The sequence below is a fragment of the Carassius carassius genome, chromosome 32 (assembly GCF_963082965.1).
Source record: "Carassius carassius chromosome 32, fCarCar2.1, whole genome shotgun sequence".
In the NCBI taxonomy this organism is placed as follows: Eukaryota; Metazoa; Chordata; class Actinopteri; order Cypriniformes; family Cyprinidae; genus Carassius; species Carassius carassius.
In genome coordinates, this window is record NC_081786.1 from 2684933 (window position 1) to 2706370 (window position 21438).

At 39.1% G+C, this 21438-nt stretch overlaps 1 protein-coding gene across 1 annotated transcript in view; it reads right to left on the reverse strand.

The window, feature by feature from the left end:
* LOC132112384 (kelch-like protein 29) overlaps positions 1 to 21438 on the reverse strand; it is a 148640-nt gene that overhangs the window by 90471 nt on the left and 36731 nt on the right. The window contains exon 6 of the mRNA XM_059519838.1: positions 13149 to 13287. Coding sequence (XP_059375821.1) covers positions 13149 to 13287 — 139 coding nt within the window. The remainder of the gene's footprint in view (positions 1 to 13148; positions 13288 to 21438) is intronic.

A 21438-nucleotide genomic window follows, 5' to 3' on the forward strand; every position in this document is an offset into this window, starting at 1 on the left:
ATTATGGATGGAAGACTTAGATGGAAGGAACAGTTTAACACCTTAACGATGGATTTGTTTCTTGCAGTTTTTTCACTTTACAAGATTTTAATTGATAGACTGGTGTCTTGAGGATTACTTGTGGATTACTGTGATGTTTTTATCGGCTGTTTTGGATTCTCATTCTGACGGCACCCATTCACTACAGAGGATCCATTGGTGAGCAAGTGATGAAATGACACATTTCTCCAAATCCGATGAAGAAACAAACTCATCTGCATCTTGGATGGCCTTAGGGTGAGCAAATTGTAAATTTTTCATTTTTGGGTGAGCCATTTCTTTAAAATTCTAGATGTGCAAAATATGCACAGACAAATGCATGCTACATGTGACAGACAGACAGACAGACAGACAGCGTAATGAAAGCAGGGAAGGAAAGGAGGGGGTAGAAAATCAGTTCTGCCACAGGGAACCAGCAGCCATCCTACAGGGAAAGGGACCATTCCATGACTGGGACGGGGATTTACTTTCAAACTCCTGCCAAAACAGAGTTCAACACGGCCTGCGTACGAACGGTGACGTTAGTCGTTATAAGAGAATGGACTTGGAGGAGGCAAAAAGCAGAGTATGAGGTGAGGTGGGTGTCTCTGGCAGTGGCTGAAAAATCAAGAAATGTTACTCCTGAAAAGAAAAACAAAAATGCAAAGTTTATTGTTGTCAGGTGTATGTGGAGGAGGAGAAATATAAAGAAACAAAAAGGCAAAAAAGTAGTTGACCATTAAGAGGTGGGAAAGCTCTCTCTGTGTCCCTGAGATCATGCTTACATTTGCAGTATTTCCATAAACACTGCTGCTTAGAAAAGTGCTTTCGGGCCACAATTTTATTCTCAAGTATGATCACATGTTTGGCCTGAAAAAAAATAATCTATATGGTTATCAAAATCTTTCGTCCATGGACTATGACTATTATATTGATTAGACTAGGACCAGTCAGTGACGACAGTATGGCACTGGAAGGGGGAAAAAAGACTTGAATGAAGAATGAAAGGGTGCATAATATTTGAATGATGTTGCTGGTTTCTAAAATGCCTCTCTTTTGGATACATTCAGGCAGCATCACATGTACTCTATTTAGAGGTCCCAGAATGCATTGCAATTTAAATAAATAAAATATTTCTAAACAAATAAAATATAATACAAAAAAAATCAACTTAAAATAGATACATTTAGAAATAAACCCACAAATACACACATGCACAAAGAAACAAATAAATACTAACTTAAAAAGAAAATAGTAATAATTCATAATAAAAAATAATATTTTTAAATATAAATAAAAACACAAACACATAAATGCATAATAAAAAGAAATGAAATGTAAAATGAATGCATATATATATATATACAGTACAGACCAAAATTTGGACACACCTTATCATTCAAAGAGTTTTCCTTATTTTCATGACTATGAAAATTGTGGAGTCACACTGAAGGCGAGATGGTTTAGGGGTGAGCTGGACCGCAGACAGAAGGCAAAAGGGCCAACAAGTGCTAAGCATCTCTCGGGGAACTCCTTCAAGACTGTTGGAAGACCATTTCAGGTGACTACCTCTTGAAGCTCATCAAGAGAATGCCAAGAGTGTGCAAAGCAGTAATCAAAGCAAAATGTGGCTACTTTGAAGAACCTAGAATATGACATATTTTCATTTTTTCACACTTTTTTGTTATGTATATAATTCCATATATAATTCCACGTGTTAATTCATAGTTTTGATGCCTTCAGTGTGAATCTACAATTTTCATAGTCATGGAAATAAAGAAAACTCTTTGAATGAGAAGGTGTGTCCAAACTTTTGGTCTGTACTATATATATACATACACACAAACACACACACACACATACACACACACACACGCATGCATGCATGCATGTCTGGCATGAATTTTTTTTTTTTAAATGGTTATCAAAAATTTTATTTTTATCCACTGACTACAACTATTACATTGATTAGACTGGGAAAATACAGTGATACAAGTACGCCATTTAAAGGGGCCAAAAAACTTTTAAGAATCTCAGGGGTTACTAAAATAAACAATTTCCATTTTTCCCAGAAATGTTAAGTACACTCATTTGCCTACATCCTTGAGTGGGAAGGCGGTCTGAAAAATCTATAAATCTGAGTGCTTGCATTGTTCCTGTGTTCGCTGACATTACTTGTAGACTGTTGGATAACATTATACCTGATCACACATCTCAGCACAGTTTAATCAACATTTGCTTTCATGAAATCTTCAGTCCAAGTGAGTTATTTGAACAGTAAAATGTCTTTTTTAGATGAAACTACTTTTCTAGTTATGCTTTATGCATAATTTACCTCTTTAGCCGATCATGGCATCAGCTTACAATGGTTAGCATGTCCTTTGGCTGTAGAGCTCTCAAAAACTCCTGTTAAATCATCAATCTGGACCAACTGAACCAGTGGGAAACACGTTTATCCATAAATACAGGAGCAGAGCCGGTGACCCGGCCTCTCAGCGGTGGTACAGCAACTGTGGCGATGGGTTGTGATGTCTCCATTCCCTCCTTGAGGGAACGAGGGTTACCATACGTATCCAAGATGTTCCCTTCCAATCGGTCACTCTCGATGTCACGCCTACAATTTGGTGTAGACCGGAGCTCGGAACAAGTAGTTCCACTCACCATTGTCAAAGCACTACCTCACTGAGTGAGATTGGATAACACTGGGAAAACATACCCGTTTCACTTGAAGCAGGGACGCTGTGGAAGCCCCATATTTCCCTAAGGAGTTTTTAGGAGCAAATACACATATAGCATTCATTTAAGTGCATATGGAGAAATCAGAGGTGATTGTTACCCTCTTGGTAAGGCTCCACACAAAGGCTATAGAATATAGCGAACATGTTGGCGGTCGCCCAGCCTGCACCTCTACAAATATCTATCACCGAGGCACCACAAGCCAGCACCCAGGAGGATGCAACAGTTCTAGTCGAGTGAGCTCACTTCCTGAACAGGCAGGGCACACCCTGTGCCTGATAAGCCAGGGTGATGGCATCCACAATCCAGAAGGCCGTTCTCTGATTAGAGATGGCATTCCCCTTCTGCCGGCATCTGTAACAGACAAAGAGTTGGCCTGAGGTCCTTAAGGTTTGTGTCCAGTCTACATAGCATCTTAATGCTTAGAAAGGATGAAGCAAAGCCAGGTTCACCACTTGGACTTTGAAGGGTGTACTAGGAACCTTTGGCACGTAGCCGGGCAAGGGCCTCAGGATTACCTGGGAGTCAGCCGTCCCAAACTCTAGGCACGAATTATCAACAAGAATGCGTGCAGGTCCCCTACCCTCTTGATGTAGGCCACTGCAAGCAGGAGCAGAGTTTTCAATGAAAGAAACTTTAGCTCAACTGAATGCAAAGGCTTGAACGGGCCCTACTGTAATGATTTTAGCACTAGAGACAGGTCCCAAGAGGGTATAGAGGGGGGCCGGGAAGGATTTAACATCCTGGACAGTCTAAGGAACCTGATGAAGAGGCCATGCATATCCAAAGACTTCCCATTCACGGGATCATGGTACTCAGCAATAGCAGCAACCTGGACTTCAAGGCGTAAGTGTGTCTTGTAGACAGTGCTCTTGTTGAAGTGATGGTGATCGCTACCTACTGGGGTAGGTCACCTAGAAACTCTAGTCCTGTCCAGGGACCAGACATGGAGTTTCCAAAGGTCTGGACACGGATGCTAAATGGTGCCCCATCTCTGATTCAGTAGATCCAACCAAAATCCAACTACATACCGAGAAAAGAGATCCTCTACATTGGGTAGAGTTTGCTCTTTTTTGCCCAGTTGACCCGAAGGCCCAGCAGGCTGAAGTGCCAGAGCACAATGTCCCTGTGTTCGCAAAACTGGTCTTAAGAATGTGCTAGAATAAGCGAATAAGCCAATCGTTGAGATAGTTGAGGATGGCGAATACCTAGCTCTCTGAAGGGAGACAGAGCCCCCTCCGTGACCTTCGTAAAGATACGGGGAGACAGGGACAGCCCAAAGGGCAAGACTCTGAATTGATATACTTGCCCCTTGAACTCAGAAACGGTCTGTGGCGCGGAAGAATCGAGACATGAAAGTATGCGTCCTTTAGGTCAATCATTGCAAACCAATCTCGGGGAAGGGCATACCCGAAGATGCTTTTCTGCGTCAACATCTTGAACGATGACCGATGAGGGCCCCAGTTCAAGACTTGCAGATCCAAGATTGGCCGTAACCCACCGCCTTTCTTGGGTACATTGAAGTAAGGGCCGTAAAACCCTGACCTCATATTGGCTGGAGGGACCTGCTCTATCGCATCCTTCACCAGCAGGACTGTATTTTTTCCCCACAGAACAGGACCATCGTCTGCCTTCACTTTAGTGAAGCAGATGCCGTTAAACTTGGGGGGATGCCAGGTGAACTGAATTGCATAACCGAGGCTGATGGCCTGCAGCGAGATGGGCTGGGTAGCGCTGACCAGGCACCTAGAAACTGTACAAGCAGGACCAGTGGAACCACAGGCGTACCAGCAGTGGGGCAGCGAGATGGAACACAGGGACCCAACTCGGGTGGCTTGTGAGCGAGCCACAGGTTGGCAGACGGTGCGTGAGTAGGGCCATTGTCCACAGGTTGGCAGAGGGTGCGTGAGTAGGGCCTTTGTTTGATGCTCTTGAACCGCCCACTGCTGCCGACTGGCGAAGGAGGAGGATGAGTGAAGTCTGGTGTTGGGCTGTCCACAACTCTCCATGCCCTCCTGGGATCCAGAGATAGAGAAAACCACTCTCTTGTTGAGATTTCCAGATTCTCCACCTGGCCGTCCTCTGGGGGAGGGAGAGGTGCCTTCACCATCCCCCCAAAAATAGATTCCTCTCTCTCTGGGTCACCCGTCCCAGGGCCTCTTGTTCTTCCGCTCACCGCCAGGTTTGACGGGGGCCTGGATGGGTAGGGCAGCCTGCCTACGCCCAGCTCCATGGTGCCACAGACCCGGGAGGGGAGGCTAGGTTCGGCCTGCCAGATGGAGGTGGTATTAGGACACAACTGCATCACAACCAACCACTCCTCCATGGGGACCCTTGTATACACCTTCGACTGCACCACCATCGAGGGTGGTGAGGAAGGAGGAACCATCAGGGTGATTTCTGGCAGTAGAAAGTGCCATCCACAACCTGGTGAGATCCTCATGCACTTCCGGGAAGAAAGACACTGAGAAACCAATCATTCAACCTTGAAGGCTCGGGATGCGGTGGATTTTTAAACTTAAGCCCTACCTTCTTGGTGGCCCAGGAAAGCATAGCTGACATCTCTGGATCAGATTCAGGAATTGCCACCATCCCGAATGTGGCAGCGCAGCCGAATCTTCCTCAGAGAGCCCTCCCTCCAATGCAGTGATGATATCCAGTTGTCAGGAGGAGCATTGAAGTATACCGCTAGTACGCTCTTTAAAGGGGGCCCAATGCATTCCTTTGGCTGAACAACTGGATCGGAGTGCTAGAGAAGTGGTAGGCCCCCGAGGATTGGTTACCTGAGGGGTTTGCCACCGATCTGATCCTCAAAACCACCCGTGCCACTGACGAAAATAGTTCTCGCCTAACGGCCACCATGACGAACCTTAGATCGCTGTGCCGCACCACCTTGGAGAAATGGAGCCTGACCTGCAGCTCTGAGACGGTCATCTACCTGCATTGGGAACATGACTCATCCATGAATGACACGTGAGGCAGCAATCGTGACCATCACCCAGCGCTAGGTAACAGCCGCATCCAGAAACGCACAGGTAAAATGGCATCTTTAAAAGGACGATCCATTAGGGGCAGCTAGATGCAATAACTGCATGCCATTTTGCATTGGCTCATTTAGTTTACACTCGAAGTAGATTGGTCTAACAAAGTGATATCCTGGATATCCGCCATACTGGTGTATTTAATTACTCAGCGTTCGGAATGAACATTATGCTGGGCCGCGGCCGCGAGACACTGTTTCAGACGGAACCTTTACAATGTTGCACTTCTAAGCAGCGACTGCGAGGCGTGGTGAGGGAACACCATAGACAGGGGTACACACAGCAGTGCTCTGGTGTTACGTTATAACGCCTGTTTCACACAGTCCAGTCGTATTAACGGATTCCAGCTGCACAAGGTTGCGGTCCGTCAGTGCATTCAAGGAGCGGTGCTCTGCAGTAGTGCAGTGATTGTTAACGTACTGAGTCTATTTTTGCTGTGCTGCAGGTGCTGAATTAAAGTGAAAGAGCATTGTTCGTGGGAAAAATTAACATGGATTGACATGGAAACGCTGTGCATGGGTTTTTGGCTAGGTTTAAAACAAGAAAAAGAGCACTTTTAGATAAACAAGGAAAACAATATATATGTTCACTTTTATGGAAGCAGAAAAACAAAGTTCATTAATACCCGTGGGATTGCTTGTGATAAAGATTTAAATGCAAAATGCACGAGACTGTTTCTGTCTGTGGTGTTTTAATTTTAAATATTTTAACAAGAAAAGTAGGCTAATTATTGTGTTTAAATGTTTTGCCGCTTGTTTGAGCAGCTTATTATACAAACCTAGAAGTAAAATGCATGAATAATACGTTGTTTATATTTATTGAGTTTAAACTAATGTCTATATGAAAGAATGTTACTGTTTCTGTGATAAAAGACTTACGATGCTGAAAAAAAAAAATATATATATATATATGAAAAAATGTTGTGTTTGTGGACTAAACAGACGCGGATCAGTAGCGGACTGCAAACACGTCCTGTGTGAAAGCACAATGAGTCCGTGCTGCGGACTGCATATGCACCGCAGGCAGATTATGCATATATAATATCCATTTTATGCAAGTGCTGTCTGGCTAAAATTGACGCCAAAGGCGGCAACAAGAGCAATTTGCTCCAGCAACTTAGCCGCAAGCACTTCTTGGAATATCAACCAGCAGAAAATGAATTGTACACCTGATTATGCATAAAAAAACCCCGTCATAAACCGGAAAACCGGTATAATTTTGAAAAAAAAGGTATATACATTTTTGGTCAAACTGCCCAGCACTAGCTCCGCCCCCCCTAGAGGAAATGGAGCCTGGCCTGCAGCTCCGAGATGGTCATCTTCCTGCATTTGGAACATGACTCATCCACGAATGATACGTCAGGCAGCGATCGTGACCATCACCCAGCGCCAGTTAACGATGGCATCCAGAAAATGGCATCTTTAAAAAGACGACCCGTCACCGGCAGCTGGATGCAATAACTGCATGCCAATATGCATTGGCTCGTTTAGTTTACACTCGAAGTAGATTGGTCTATCAAAGTGATATCCCAAGTCATCAGTCACCGAAGACACGTCGAGAGTGACCGACTGAAAGGGAACTAAAAATGAAATCAAAATAAATGCATGGGCATAAATTCATAAATAAATGTGAACACTTATGTAATGATAAACAACCTTTGTAATCTTCGGCAAGAAGGAGGCGGGAACCGGCGGACAATCAAACAACATTTTAATAAAGCAAAATAAACACAAAACAGCGCACCAGCCCCTCACGGACGACTGGTGCGCGCAAATAAAAACCAAAACACAACTAAAAGCCCAGGCCTGGTCCTCTCTCGTCCTTCACTGTCGTCGCTCCAGTTTTATATCCTTCCATCTCCTCCATGGGCCTCGAGACCGGCGGGTCGAACAGGTGTAGCTCATCTCCAATCACTCCACCGGCCTCGCTCCCATGTCCCTCGGCCCCGCCCCACTCGTCACAACTTATAATTGTTCATCATGACAATTATACTCTTCAAACAATGGACTATATTACAACCCGAATTCCGGAAAAGTTGGGACGTTTTTTAAATTTTAATAAAATGAAAACTAAAAGACTTTCAAATCACATGAGCCAATATTTTATTCACAATAGAACATAGTTAACATAGCAAATGTTTAAACTGAGAAAGTTTACAATTTATGCACAAAATGAGCTCATTTCAATTTTGATTTCTGCTACAGGTCTCAAAATAGTTGGGACGGGGCATGTTTACCATGGTGTAGCATCTCCTTTTCTTTTCAAAACAGTTTGAAGACGTCTGGGCATTGAGGCTATGAGTTGCTGGAGTTTTGCTGTTGGAATTTGGTCCCATTCTTGCCTTATATAGATTTCCAGCTGCTGAAGAGTTTGTGGTCGTCTTTGACGTATTTTTAGTTTAATGATGCGCCAAATGTTCTCTATAGGTGAAAGATCTGGACTGCAGGCAGGCCAGGTTAGCACCCGGACTCTTCTACGACGAAGCCATGCTGTTGTTATAGCTGCAGTATGTGGTTTTGCATTGTCCTGCTGAAATAAACAAGGCCTTCCCTGAAATAGATGTTGTTTGGAGGGAAGCATATATTGCTCTAAAACCTTTATATACCTTTCAGCATTCACAGAGCCTTCCAAAACATGCAAGCTGCCCATACCGTATGCACTTATGCACCCCCATACCATCAGAGATGCTGGCTTTTGAACTGAACGCTGATAACATGCTGGAAGGTCTCCCTCCTCTTTAGCCCGGAGGACACGGCGTCCGTGATTTCCAACAAGAATGTCAAATTTGGACTCGTCTGACCATAAAACACTATTCCACTTTGAAATAGTCCATTTTAAATGAGCCTTGGCCCACAGGACACGACGGCGCTTCTGGACCATGTTCACATATGGCTTCCTTTTTGCATGATAGAGCTTCAGTTGGCATCTGCTGATGGCACGGCGGATTGTGTTTACCGACAGTGGTTTCTGAAAGTATTCCTGGGCCCATTTAGTAATGTCATTGACACAATCATGCCGATGAGTGATGCAGTGTCGTCTGAGAGCCCGAAGACCACGGGCATCCAATAAAGGTCTCCGGACTTGTCCCTTACGCACAGAGATTTCTCCAGTTTCTCTAAATCTTTTGATGATGTTATGCACTGTAGATGATGAGATTTGCAAAGCCTTTGCAATTTGACGTTGAGGAACATTGTTTTTAAAGTTTTCCACAATTTTTTTACGCAGTCTTTCACAGATTGGAGAGCCTCTGCCCATCTTTACTTCTGAGAGACTCTGCTTCTCTAAGACAAAGCTTTTATAGCTAATCATGTTACAGACCTGATATCAATTAACTTAATTAATCACTAGATGTTCTCCCAGCTGAATCTTTTCAAAACTGCTTGCTTTTTTAGCCATTTGTTGCCCCCGTGCCAACTTTTTTGAGACCTGTAGCAGGCATTAAATTTTAAATGAGCTAATTAAGTGGATACAAGTGTCAAATTTCTCAGTTTAAACATTTGATACGTTATCTATGTTCTATTGTGAATAAAATATTGGCTCATGTGATTTGAAATTCCTTTAGTTTTCATTTTATTAAAATTTAAAAAACGTCCCAACTTTTCCGGAATTCGGGTTGTAACTCCACAACATTTATTTAAACAATTACACTTTAGCTTATGCCTATATTGCTTCTTCCAGACATAAAAAAGCTAAGAGGATCAAAAGAAAGCAAAAAATAAAATAAAATAAAATAAAAAATTAGAATTGGGTATCGAACCACTAGAAGTTAAGTGTCCATTTTAATGGAACAAAACAAATCAAGAGTTGTCAAACTAAAGTGGGCTCTTCAATGCCAGCTATCCATCTCAGACTAATAACGAAGTGTCTATGCTAATATATACGTGAACACACTCCGCAAGTGGCAAACTGATGGATGCACTGCCAGAAACAAAGCAAAAATATTCAATAAAATCCAGCAGACAGGCTGAATCTCTGGAGATACTGTGAAATTCATAACCAGTGCTGCCTTGTATCGATGTGAACGAGGCGGCGTTAATGGCTATATATTACATCCAAACACAGATCCACTTAGTGCATGATTTGCTAAATGGATGAATCACTTTTTAATGCACGTTTTATCGGAGTACGACAAATACAGCAGATGTTTTTTTATCGACGATTTGATAAACACGGTCCGTTTGACTAATATAAATGATGGGCACCCTGATAACGACAGCATGATACACTCATTAAAGGGCCACCAGATATCTTCGATATTAAACTCAATTTACAGCCCAATGCGTGGATCATTTTCAAGATCAATGTTTCATTCAGATTTGATATTCATCATATAGGCCTTCTTTTCCATTAAAGTTCAAAGACTGAAGTAAATGTTTAATAAAGCATGTCTGAAGTGTAAACAAGCAAATAATCATGCTGAAATAGTCTAAGACCACTCACATTTTTCCCACTAGAAATGCATGAGAAATTAATAATGCAAGAGTATTTTTTGAACAGTTTAGTATTCTGCTGCTTTATGGATCATGACACGCCATTGATTTTATTCTGCCGAACAAAACTGTTGACTCAATTTAATGTAGCATGAATTTTCAGCTGATAGCCAGTTCTATGTACATAAATGTCGGATTGAACTTTCCAGTTGAACTCTATGAAGTTAGTTTCTATTGAACTAGATTGAACTGTCTGTTCAAATGCATTGCATTGCTTTAATACCGCTTGACAAGGTTACATATTTTTGACTTTGTGAAAAGATAAAGAACTGCACAGAGCTAATGTATTTTTCGACTGAATGGCGATGATGTCTTTGTATGGCGTTGTTCTGTAACCTAATGAACTGCCTACAGGCATCATATGTGCAAAATATTGCTGGTTTCAAAAATGCCATCCCAGAATGCATGCTAGATCGCATTCCCAGAATGCACTGTGACAAGCTCAGTGAAAAAAATAAATAGTGTGTATATGTAATATATACTTACTATAAACCACTAAAAAAAAATAAATGAATACATAAATAAATAAATGCATATATGAACGCATAAATCTTTAAATAAATAAATGTGTAAATAAATAAATGTTACTGCATAAATAATTGCAATGAATGCAAATAGATTAATGCATAAATGCGCTTGTGCATAAAAAAATGCCTAAGTCCATTAATAAATAGATATTCCTACATAAATTCATGAATACATAAATATAAAAAGCAGAAATGCATAAATACAAAAAACATATGCATAAATGCATCAATCCTTAAATACAAGCACAACTGAATAAATCTGCAAATTATAATTAATTAATAAATAAACAAATATTTTATAAAAAAATAAATGCAGAAATGAAAAAAGAACCAAAATAAAAGTATGTACTGACACAAAATAAAAAGCTTGAGTCAAAATAAATACATGTGCATAAATAAATATATAATGCATAAAGTATATATGCATGATACATATTTGTGAATCATGAACTGTTATTCATTTAATTCTAATCATTCTGCGAGTCCCATTTGCTGATGTGCACCAAATCAGTTAGGATGCTACCTTGGTAGCTCAATAAGTTTTTACTGAAATGCTAGTTTCCTCTGCGCTTGAAAAAAGAAAATCTAGACGTCAATGAGAGTGTGAAATTCCCCATCCAGAGCCCCTAGTTTCTGAGCTTCCAGAGGCACTGGAACTCCAATCGCTTTGTGAGGTGCATCAGCACATTTTTATGCTTCACTGAGATAAATGTCTGAGTTATTGCTCCTAATGCAGTTTTCATTGCTGCTGCTCTTGAGATCTGGACTAAATTCATAATCTAAATTCACAAGATTCCAAGGCACAATCTGGCCTTCAACCTGGAGTGCATGCACAGGAATATGAAAGCATTACAGCAGTTTCACATGCCAAGCCAACCGAAATCTTTTTGTTCCCTGTGTTCAAGCGCCCTGGTGTTGTGTTTAATTTGATATGACTTAAATAAGGCCAAGAGGGCTAGATGAACAACAAATGCATGCAATCAGATTTACTATTGTACACTTTCATTCAACAAATTAACAGTAATCCTATAAAGCCTTCTGTATAATAGGATACACAAATTTTAAGGCTTTTAAATGGTCAACATGACCAAAACTGTTGCACAAAGTTCTCATCGTATATAATTGGATAATTTTAATATTATCTTACTAAGACATACAAGATATAAGACCTAATGAGACACATTATTGGGGATATAGAGTGTTGACCGATATAATTTCATCTCAATTGATATACATCAGAAGCATCCGAATTTAATCTTTTTTGGGCAAAAAACTTTCAGCATCTGTTCCAAATTACCTTTTTATAAAAATAAATTATTCAGCTTAAGTCTCTGAATCAAATTGAGCAGTTTTTTCCTCTATATTTGCACTTTATCAGACTATATGAGCCATAAAAGCCAGATGGATCTAACATGATACTCATAATATATATATAATATATAAAGGCTTAAAATAATTTTAACAACATAAAAAAAACTAGCTTTGAAAAATACATTGTAAAAATTAGATATGCTCTAATATACAGAATAATTAAAATTAAGAGACCTTTAAAAAAAAAGTCAGGCACCAATCAAAAGTATCATTATGCAAATAAACATTTTAAGTTTTAAAGGTTTGCTTCAGCACAAATTTATTGCAAACAGTTTGCCACAAAGCTCATTTGGATGTAAAAATACAAATTTGCAGAAAATCTGTAACAAAATCGCCTCGTAGGTACACCAGAAGGACACCTGAGACTTGTACAACCGTTACATTTCTTTGCCTGTAAAGTTGATTCAGTATCAGTTTTTGCTTATGGCTCCAGGACACCCGACTGCTGAGACCAGCATCGATACGAGACGGCAAAGTCGGCAAGAAACAGAATTTCCCCAAGCATAAACGAGATCTGCGCAGCTCCCTTAACCTTGACGCTACAGAGCGAGTCACAGCAGGTAAAAGGTCAAGTGGGACAACTAAAACATCCCGTCGAAGCACTTGACACAAACAGCCAAGCGCAGCGCTGATCCAATATGCCAGACGCATCCCTAAAATCTGCCTTTCATTTGTTTTGACATTTACAAAGCATTTAAAACCAAAACCCCCAGTCATGGAACTTCTTCTTCCATTTAAATGCAAACCAGCACACTTAGTGAATGGAGATGTAAGGGTCAGATCGGTCGACACCTTGACCTTAATTAGCAGTGAAATACATTGGTTGGTGGGACAGACAGAATGGCTACTGGCCCTGTGACGGGAACTGATGTCTTCGGACCTGCAAGAGACAGGGAGGGAAAAGGAGGCGACAAATGCACCCTACGAAAAGAACAGAAGAGATCAAGGACGGGAGGAAAGCAAACCTTTTCACCATGTCCTTGAAATACAAGCTGCAGGAAGCTAGAACATTTTGATGGACTTCAAACTCTTTGCCTTCAACAATTATTTTCAGGTCTGTAAACTCTTTCTCTCGCCGCTGCTGGTTCAATTCCTTCAACATTTCTGTAGAACAAGAGAAAGAAGAGAAACAGTGATTTTGGGACCTTCTGAGATCCAAGCACACAGCATATGATGACAAAACCAATCATTACTCGAAGAAAAACAGGGAATTATTTGTGCAAGTAAAAGGCTGGAATGGATGAATAAAACCATCAAGCATGAAGGAAAAACAACAACAGAAGTGAAGGGCAGAGGTCATCGCTCTCATTTCATTGAGATTCCAGGAAGCAAGCGCTCAGCTTCATCAGTATGATGTCTACAGCTCTGATTTCATAGAATTATTCAGCCAAAAATAAAAACACTGTCATTATTTACTCACCATCATGTCATTGCAAATCCTTCTTTCTGTTCATTTCAGACATTTCATTTCAGAGTGAACTCTTTCTTTCACAAACAACAGAATGCTACAGTAGGGTTCTGGAAAAAAAGACTCAAAATCTTGATATGAAATGTATGAAATGTATTATTGATTATTGTTGTTACTACTATTATTATTACTAAACATAGGCTTTGTTTTCATAAACACACACACACACACACACACACACACACGCACACACACACACACACACATACATATACATATATATATAAGTTAAAACATGCATGCATATATATATATATATATATATATATACACACACAGGAAAAAGAAAACAATGTACATGTGTGTGTAATGCATATAATTTGTATTATAATCTGTCCCCTTCTCCGCCCTCTTCCCAGAAGAAGACAATGACCACAGCTCACTTGCATTTAAAGGTACACACACAACAACAGTGTGTTTTTGCTCACACCCAAAGAAAGGCATATTTGACATGCTATAATAAACAATCTGTGGGGTACTTTGAGTTGAAACTTCACAGACACATTCAGGGGACACCAAAGATTTATATTACACATTGTAAATATGGGCAAAATTGGTCTTCTTTAAATTGTAAGCTATATTTGTATTATAAATAATTTTTTTTATAACTCTGTATACTACATTTGTAACTGTAAACCAGTCTAAATAGTCTTACCATGAGCTCAGAGTCTAATGATACATATGCAATATCAACAAGAACGAATTAAAATAGATAAAAAAACCATGAAAATAAATATAAATAAAATAAAGAAATATTAATCAAATAAATTAATAAAGTCGCTGTTCCCATGGAAACAGACTGCAAAAGAGAGCAATAACTGTTCACTCCCAAAAAAATATTAGGAATTATGTAAGCATGCACACTCACGCTGGATTTGTGTATATATTCAGGAGAAAACATCAGACATGAAATGCATTTATTAATCAACTACGGTACAAATGATTTGATTACATTGTTCATTAAGCTTCAGGGGATTTATTTTGACCTAAAAAGCCTTGAAACGTTTTGTCTTGTGTATGTCGAATCTGATCGCTTTGGTTCAACTCCTACAACTCTTACTGAAGACTGTTTTGAAACCCCTATGGAGATAATGAACAGGAAAAATACTTCTGGAAACAGGACTGCTGAAAAAGTGGTTGTGACCATCTGACCTAAAATGACATTTAAGTAGTAGTAGCCCTTTATTGTCACTAGTCACAAGTACCAGCGAAATTAGCCATCAACCTGTCCGTACATACACAACATACATACAATGGGGTAGACAGAACAGGAAGACAGGGAATTGAGGAAGAAATACAGCATAACATTAGGAAAGTGAGGAGAAAAAAACAACAACACCCATACTATGCTCCTTTTGGGAGTACAGTATGGGAACATGAAAAAACACCTCAGCAACAAAAGCACATACACCATAAACACACGGCTTTGCAACTGGGGACGGAAATTGGGGGGTCGAGGTAATCTAGAAAGCGCTGGTCACGGACCCGCTTGACAGACTGGCGGTACAAAGCGGCTAAGGCGAGGGATTGGGGTGGGGAGGTGAGAGCATATCTGTATATGTGTAAGAGTTTGTGTATTTGTAGGCCTGCAGAGTTGCGATTCTCTCTAGATGCCTCAGTCCGCAGATTATACAGCGTCACAGCAAGTTGCCATGGAGACAGCCTTGGTCAGGTCCTAGACAGAGTCAACAACAATCAGCAGGTGTCTTGTGGGAAACGGGTTGAGGAACGCAGAGCGTCTCGTTGCCATGCTTTCCAAGGGGAAAATTTGTTATCCAGCCAAGGCCAAGCTGGGAGTGCAGCCGAAAGAAGATAAGATACCAGTTGTTTTGGTCTAGTAGCCGCATTCCAATTTAACGGTCACTATGATTGTCTTTTTTGGTCTCCAAATCCTCCAATTTCCTTTCCAAAGCCGTGAGCTTCACCGTGATGTTATCCATATTGCGGTTAATAGTCTCAGTCTCAATGCTGACCGCTCTGCCCACTGCTTCAATCATGACGGGCAACCTTGTGAGGCTTTGGACAGCTGTTCCCGTCTTCTGAATTTTCCGATAACCCAGGGCAAAGCCTGATCCAATCTGCAGAAGACTGGTTATCATGGTTCCGAATAGGTAGATGTCTTCAATGTCCTCCACGGAAAGACACACGACCCGCCAATTCGCCCACGCGTCCATCGTGTAGCCAGCTGCAAATGTTCCAGCAGGGCAGTCCGGTTCCCCCGAACCCAAGCTCCTCGTTGAGAAGATGGTGTCAATTGCGTTGAGAGCAATTTATCAAATCCATGTTTCAGTTTAGGAAAGCAGTGCAGAGAGAGTCTCTCAAAGTAGACGAGACAAGAGACAGGCGAAGCAGGCAAGGCAGGGGAGGAGAGGAAAGAAATGCGACCGCCTCCGTTGAGCGCTGAAGTAGTAATTTAATAGTAAATAGTATTTAATAAACCAACATCGCCACTAAACAATATGAGACACTGAGAGGACATGAAAAACACCCAGTTTATGAGAGAGACTAAAGAATACAAATACAGTATAGCTTAAAACTTAAAGAAAGAGTGAAAGAAAGAAAGTCTCATTACTGTAATGCAACTTGTTAATATGTTTTATTAAAATAAATATTTATTAAATTAAAAAAAACTATTGTATTACAGTATTGAGAATTTAAAATAATTTAAGAATGAAAATGATTAAATACAAAATATTTTAATATTTAAAAAAATTAAAACATCAGTACAGTAATAGATTTTTTTGGGGGGGTGGGGGGGTGATTAATTGTCATGAAAATAATGCCACAAGGCAAAAATATGCATATGTAATTTAATATATATATATATAAAAATAGGCTTATAGAGATAGACTTTTTTTTTTAAAAAAGAGAGAGAAATAGAGATATCTTTTTTCCTATAGATTTTGGCATAAAATATTACTGGTAAACATTACAAAGTCCCCAGTGATGGTCTTTTTAGCTCCAAGATAAGTCCAAAACTTCATCATGTCCAGGAAATTATGCTCATCAAATTCTAATTATAAAGTGAGTATATGCATGAGTCATACCTGACACGGTTTATGTATAATTAATCATCTCCGAACCCAAAGCAGAATGATTTTATGTGCTGGAATAACTTCTTCGACTCCCAGAGCCCCTGAAACAGTAGGACGTCGTGATCGCGACAGGTATTCATGACTAATAAGAAACGACCACAAACAGCAGCTGATATACGACGAGACCCGGTTCTGCACAACAAAGGATATTGTGCTTCTGAAAATAAACACATTCAAAGTCACTTCTGCATTTCATGTGCTGGCTTTCCGTGCAGTCATTTGAATAATTGGCTGGTGTAAGCGTCTCAGCTTCATTAGAGCAAACACGTCACACGCCTCTGACAGCTGTTCCCCAGACGTCTGACAAACTAATAAGGAAAAGGACATGTGATTATCTGCTTAAAATGTTCCCAATTAATTTGAGCCAGGGATAGCAAGGATGGCAGGAAATTATTCTCTATTTAAGTGGGTCACTGTTCTCTGGAGGAGACCATAATCATAAAATAGCACAGGGCAGTCTAGCGGGACCAGGAAAGGAGATTTTAAAGGAAGATTTACGGATTTGTAATTGTTATTAGCATGAATCATTTGTGTTAAAACACACTCCAGTGTACAGCAGGGTCCAAAAAGCTCCTGGAAATAAACTTTTCAACACTGAAGGCACAATGAAAAAGAAATATTGAAGCTCGTGCACAATTTCTAGGTCACTAATCAAACGCAAGCACACTTTGTGACTTTCTTGCTCCTTCTGAAGCACAAGTTCATGCTGGAGAACATGATCATCAGCTCCAGTGCAAAAAAAAGAAAAGAAAAAAGGCCTCACTATAAATCCATAATATCATCCTTCAGGGATTTAAAGGGATTACGGGTAATAAAGTTCGGTTTCTTTCACAGACCAGTTGTTTTGCTTCATAAGACCATCAGGAGCCACATGCTTTCATTTAGTCTTGCTTGTATAGGTTTTCTTTGACTCTCAAAATACTGGAAACTGCTGACTTGCATTTTCTTTTATCACCAAGGCCCAAGTTTCAGCTAAAAATCTTCTTTACTGTTCTACTGAGCAAAATAAAAAAAATTCACCCACATCTTGGATGGCCTTTAAATTTACTTTAAATGTTCCTTTCTTTGTGTTTACACTTGAAAGGTATAAAGATGCTTCTGAATGGCTCTAGAGTGTTACAGTGTGAGACGGCAAGAACAAATATATTCATCCAATTCAGTCGTCTCTCGGAGGAACTGGAAAGAATGCCGAAGCTCTTCCAGAACAAAAGAACTGTGAATCGATAACAATAGAGTTATAGATATGGGATGAGGAGTTCTCGAGCACGATCTCTGACAGGCCACACACACCATGAAGGACAGAATACATGCATATAAACCAGAGCTATCTGTATCAGACTTCTGTAGGATCTCTTTTTTCTCAGATGAAGTCAAACAAGCAGCTCTTGACGTGAGAGAGGAGAAACTACAGAAAGTATTAGTTGTTTTTCTCCATATGATACTTCAATTTTAATTTAATGTTGACTCTATATGCTTTCATAATGCATGTTCCTGATCTTATTATGAATGATTCATCAGTGTGTATTATTTAAAATGTTTGCCTTGGTAATAATTAAAGATCTGCTGACTGACATCAGTTCATCTTTTAACATAATCAGAAATGTTTCTTGACTGGCAAATTAGCATATTATGATAAGGATCATGTGACACTAAAGACTGGAGTAATGATGCTGAAAATTCAGCTGCGCATCACAGAAATAAATGACATTTTTAAAATGGATTCAAATAGTAAACAACCATTTTAAATTGTAATAATACTTAAAAACGTTACTGTATATATGATCAAATAAACGCAGCCTATTCAAAGACATTTTAAAAATCTAATTATATTTCAAACTTCTGGCCATTAGTGTACAAGTGATTCAGCAATCTTAAACTAAAACACAACCAGAGATCACATTTTATAATTTGTTTTGGTAGAATTAGCATTAGATCGGTTTGAATAGAGAAGACAACTTGCATCAGTACTGTACATGCTGAATTTTGGTCTAATGGCACTCAAACTGTACGTTTTACACACATAAGCAGATGCAAACACTTGACAAGCGTGCAAACAAACCTCAGCAGTCAAAGGGAGGTGATATTTCCCTCAAATGACATTAAAACAGGTGCAGTATTATTCAGGTAGCTGCCTTTTACATGTCAACTGTAACTTTAACCAACTTTCTAAAGATTCTCTTCAAATCCCTGCTCTGCCATCACAGCAGTTTGCCTGAAACAGAAAAGTGACTTTAGAAGAAGACAGTTAATGCTAACCCTTGCTATACTGTCCCTTGTGGCAATGCTCAGAATATGCCACATTGCATTAGGAATTGGGTTCTGACACATTCCAGAAAGCAATAATGCATGAAATTGAGCTTGTGTGGCTAGAAGCATTTAATCTTACAAACTCAAAATTAACAAAAAGACATACATAACTCAAAACTGAACCGTAATGTATCCAACTGCAACATATATTATGTTCTGAAACCTTGTGAGCTATCGCTCAAAAGTTTGAGGTCCGTAAGTTTTTTTTTTAATGAAATTAACAATTTTATTGAACTAGGACACCTTAAAGTGAATTAAAATGTTATTTACAATGTAAAGATTTATATTTATAAAGATAATGATATTTGAAAATTTGGTTTCAGTAAATGTTATTTTAAACGTTCTATTTATCAAAGAATTCAGAAGAAAATGTTACAAAATAAATTAAAACAATTATGCTTACTAAATGTAAAAAAAAAAAAATATTAAGCAGCAAAACTGTTTTCAACATTGCTAATAATTAAAAAATGGTTCTTAAGCATTAAATCAGAATATTAGAATGATATTATATGAGGTATATATATATATCAGGTATACTATATATTCAAACAGATAACAATTTTTCACAATATTACAGTTTTTGCTGTATTTTTGATCAAATAAATGCAGCCTTGGTGAACAAAAATTTTAAAGAAATCTTACAGACACCAACCTTTTGAACAGTAATGTTTAAAACAAAATAAAAATAATTTATTTGTATATGTATAAAAAGCAGATCAGGGGTGTTTATATTTAAAAAATGCAAAAAAAAAAATTATACAAATAAATAAATAATAATAATAAATCATACCAACCCCAAACAGTTGAACGGTAGTACACTTGTGTCCATAGTCTACAACATAATTGAAACGAACGCTTCATAAATGACTGTTTCAGTTTTGGACAGTTTTATTACATACTAATTACGTTGAACAATTTCTTTAAAGCTTTTTACCCTTATATGAATTCTAAGTACATTATTTAAAATAATATATCTTGCTTCATATGGATCTTAATTTTCTTCAAAGGAAGGTGTCTTAAAAAGCATAATTATGCTGCCTACCTCCTGGAACAGCTCTTATGTCTGAATCACACCTTAAATACTGCCTAATTACAGGTAGAAGCCTCGCATGACTTTGGAGATTTTATGAAATTTACCTCTTCCAGGATGGTTTTTCCCATAAATCTTTTTTAAAAGACTCATAGGTTTATTATCCATGCAATGCACTGCAAAATATCCAGTATGCATAAACATAACAGGATTAACATTACTTAAATAACAGATGTCATCAGTATGAAGCAATTATCATGCTCTCATGTCTATAAACAGACACCTTTCAACCTCAATATTTCACTTTAGATTTCATCAATTATACACACGCACACTTACAACAACGCAGTGCACTTGTAATTCAAATATCGTTAAGTGGGGGAAAAGAGATTCATTTGCTGCACAATTTAAGGAGAACTCAACTCTGTGATGCATTGCTTTACAGTATGTGCTGAAGTTTAATTCTAAACATTAAATCACTAACTCTTAACAGAAGCAATAACAGCAAAGCTTGACCTGGCAAACACTACTAAAAATCAATGCATCTAATCTAAGTTAATCTAAGAGGAACTAATCAGCCTTTCTCCAGCAGGATCAGGTCAGATTGGTATAGATGTCTCTCTCGATCTCGGAGGAGAGGAGGAGCAGATCAAGCTGCGTGGAGCAGCTTTTACTGTTTAGAGAGATAAAGCCATGATAATTCATCCTAAACCCGACCTGTCAGAGATCCACTTCCAGAGGTTAGAAATGAAGACTGGACTTGACACTTACAGAGACATGGAGAACTCTTGATTTTGGTTTTAAAGAGAAAGCAGGCAAGACTTCATGTCTTGACATTCAATTAATAGACAGCACAATCTTTTATGATTTGACTTTTTTTAATGTTTACATTAAACTGAACAAATTAAGTGGAGCTGGCTCTTTAATGCCCCTGTGCTTTTCAGAAAGAGTCCAATAGCACCAACATTATCAGCTTGAGCTTTATTCCACACTCTATTTCTGTAGCTCAAACAGCAGAACGCCAAGGTCATGGGTTTGATTCCCATGAAATGCATTAACCAAAAAAACATATACACTGAATGCAAGCTGCTTTAAATTAAAGCATATCCAATTTAATAACACATTAGCCTTGCTTATAAATAAATCCTTTCCAAATCTTCTACATCTACACTTTTATCTGAAATGCATGTGCACCAATCTATCCCTGCATGTCTATTTTGAATACCATTAGTTTGCATCCAGCTCCTCCTGCATTGTATCAGATTACTGACTTTCTCAAATGCATTTTGCAAAGTCTCAATCTTTGTTTGAAGAACGGCCAAAACTCAGCATAAATGTATGCATCTCTCCTTTTC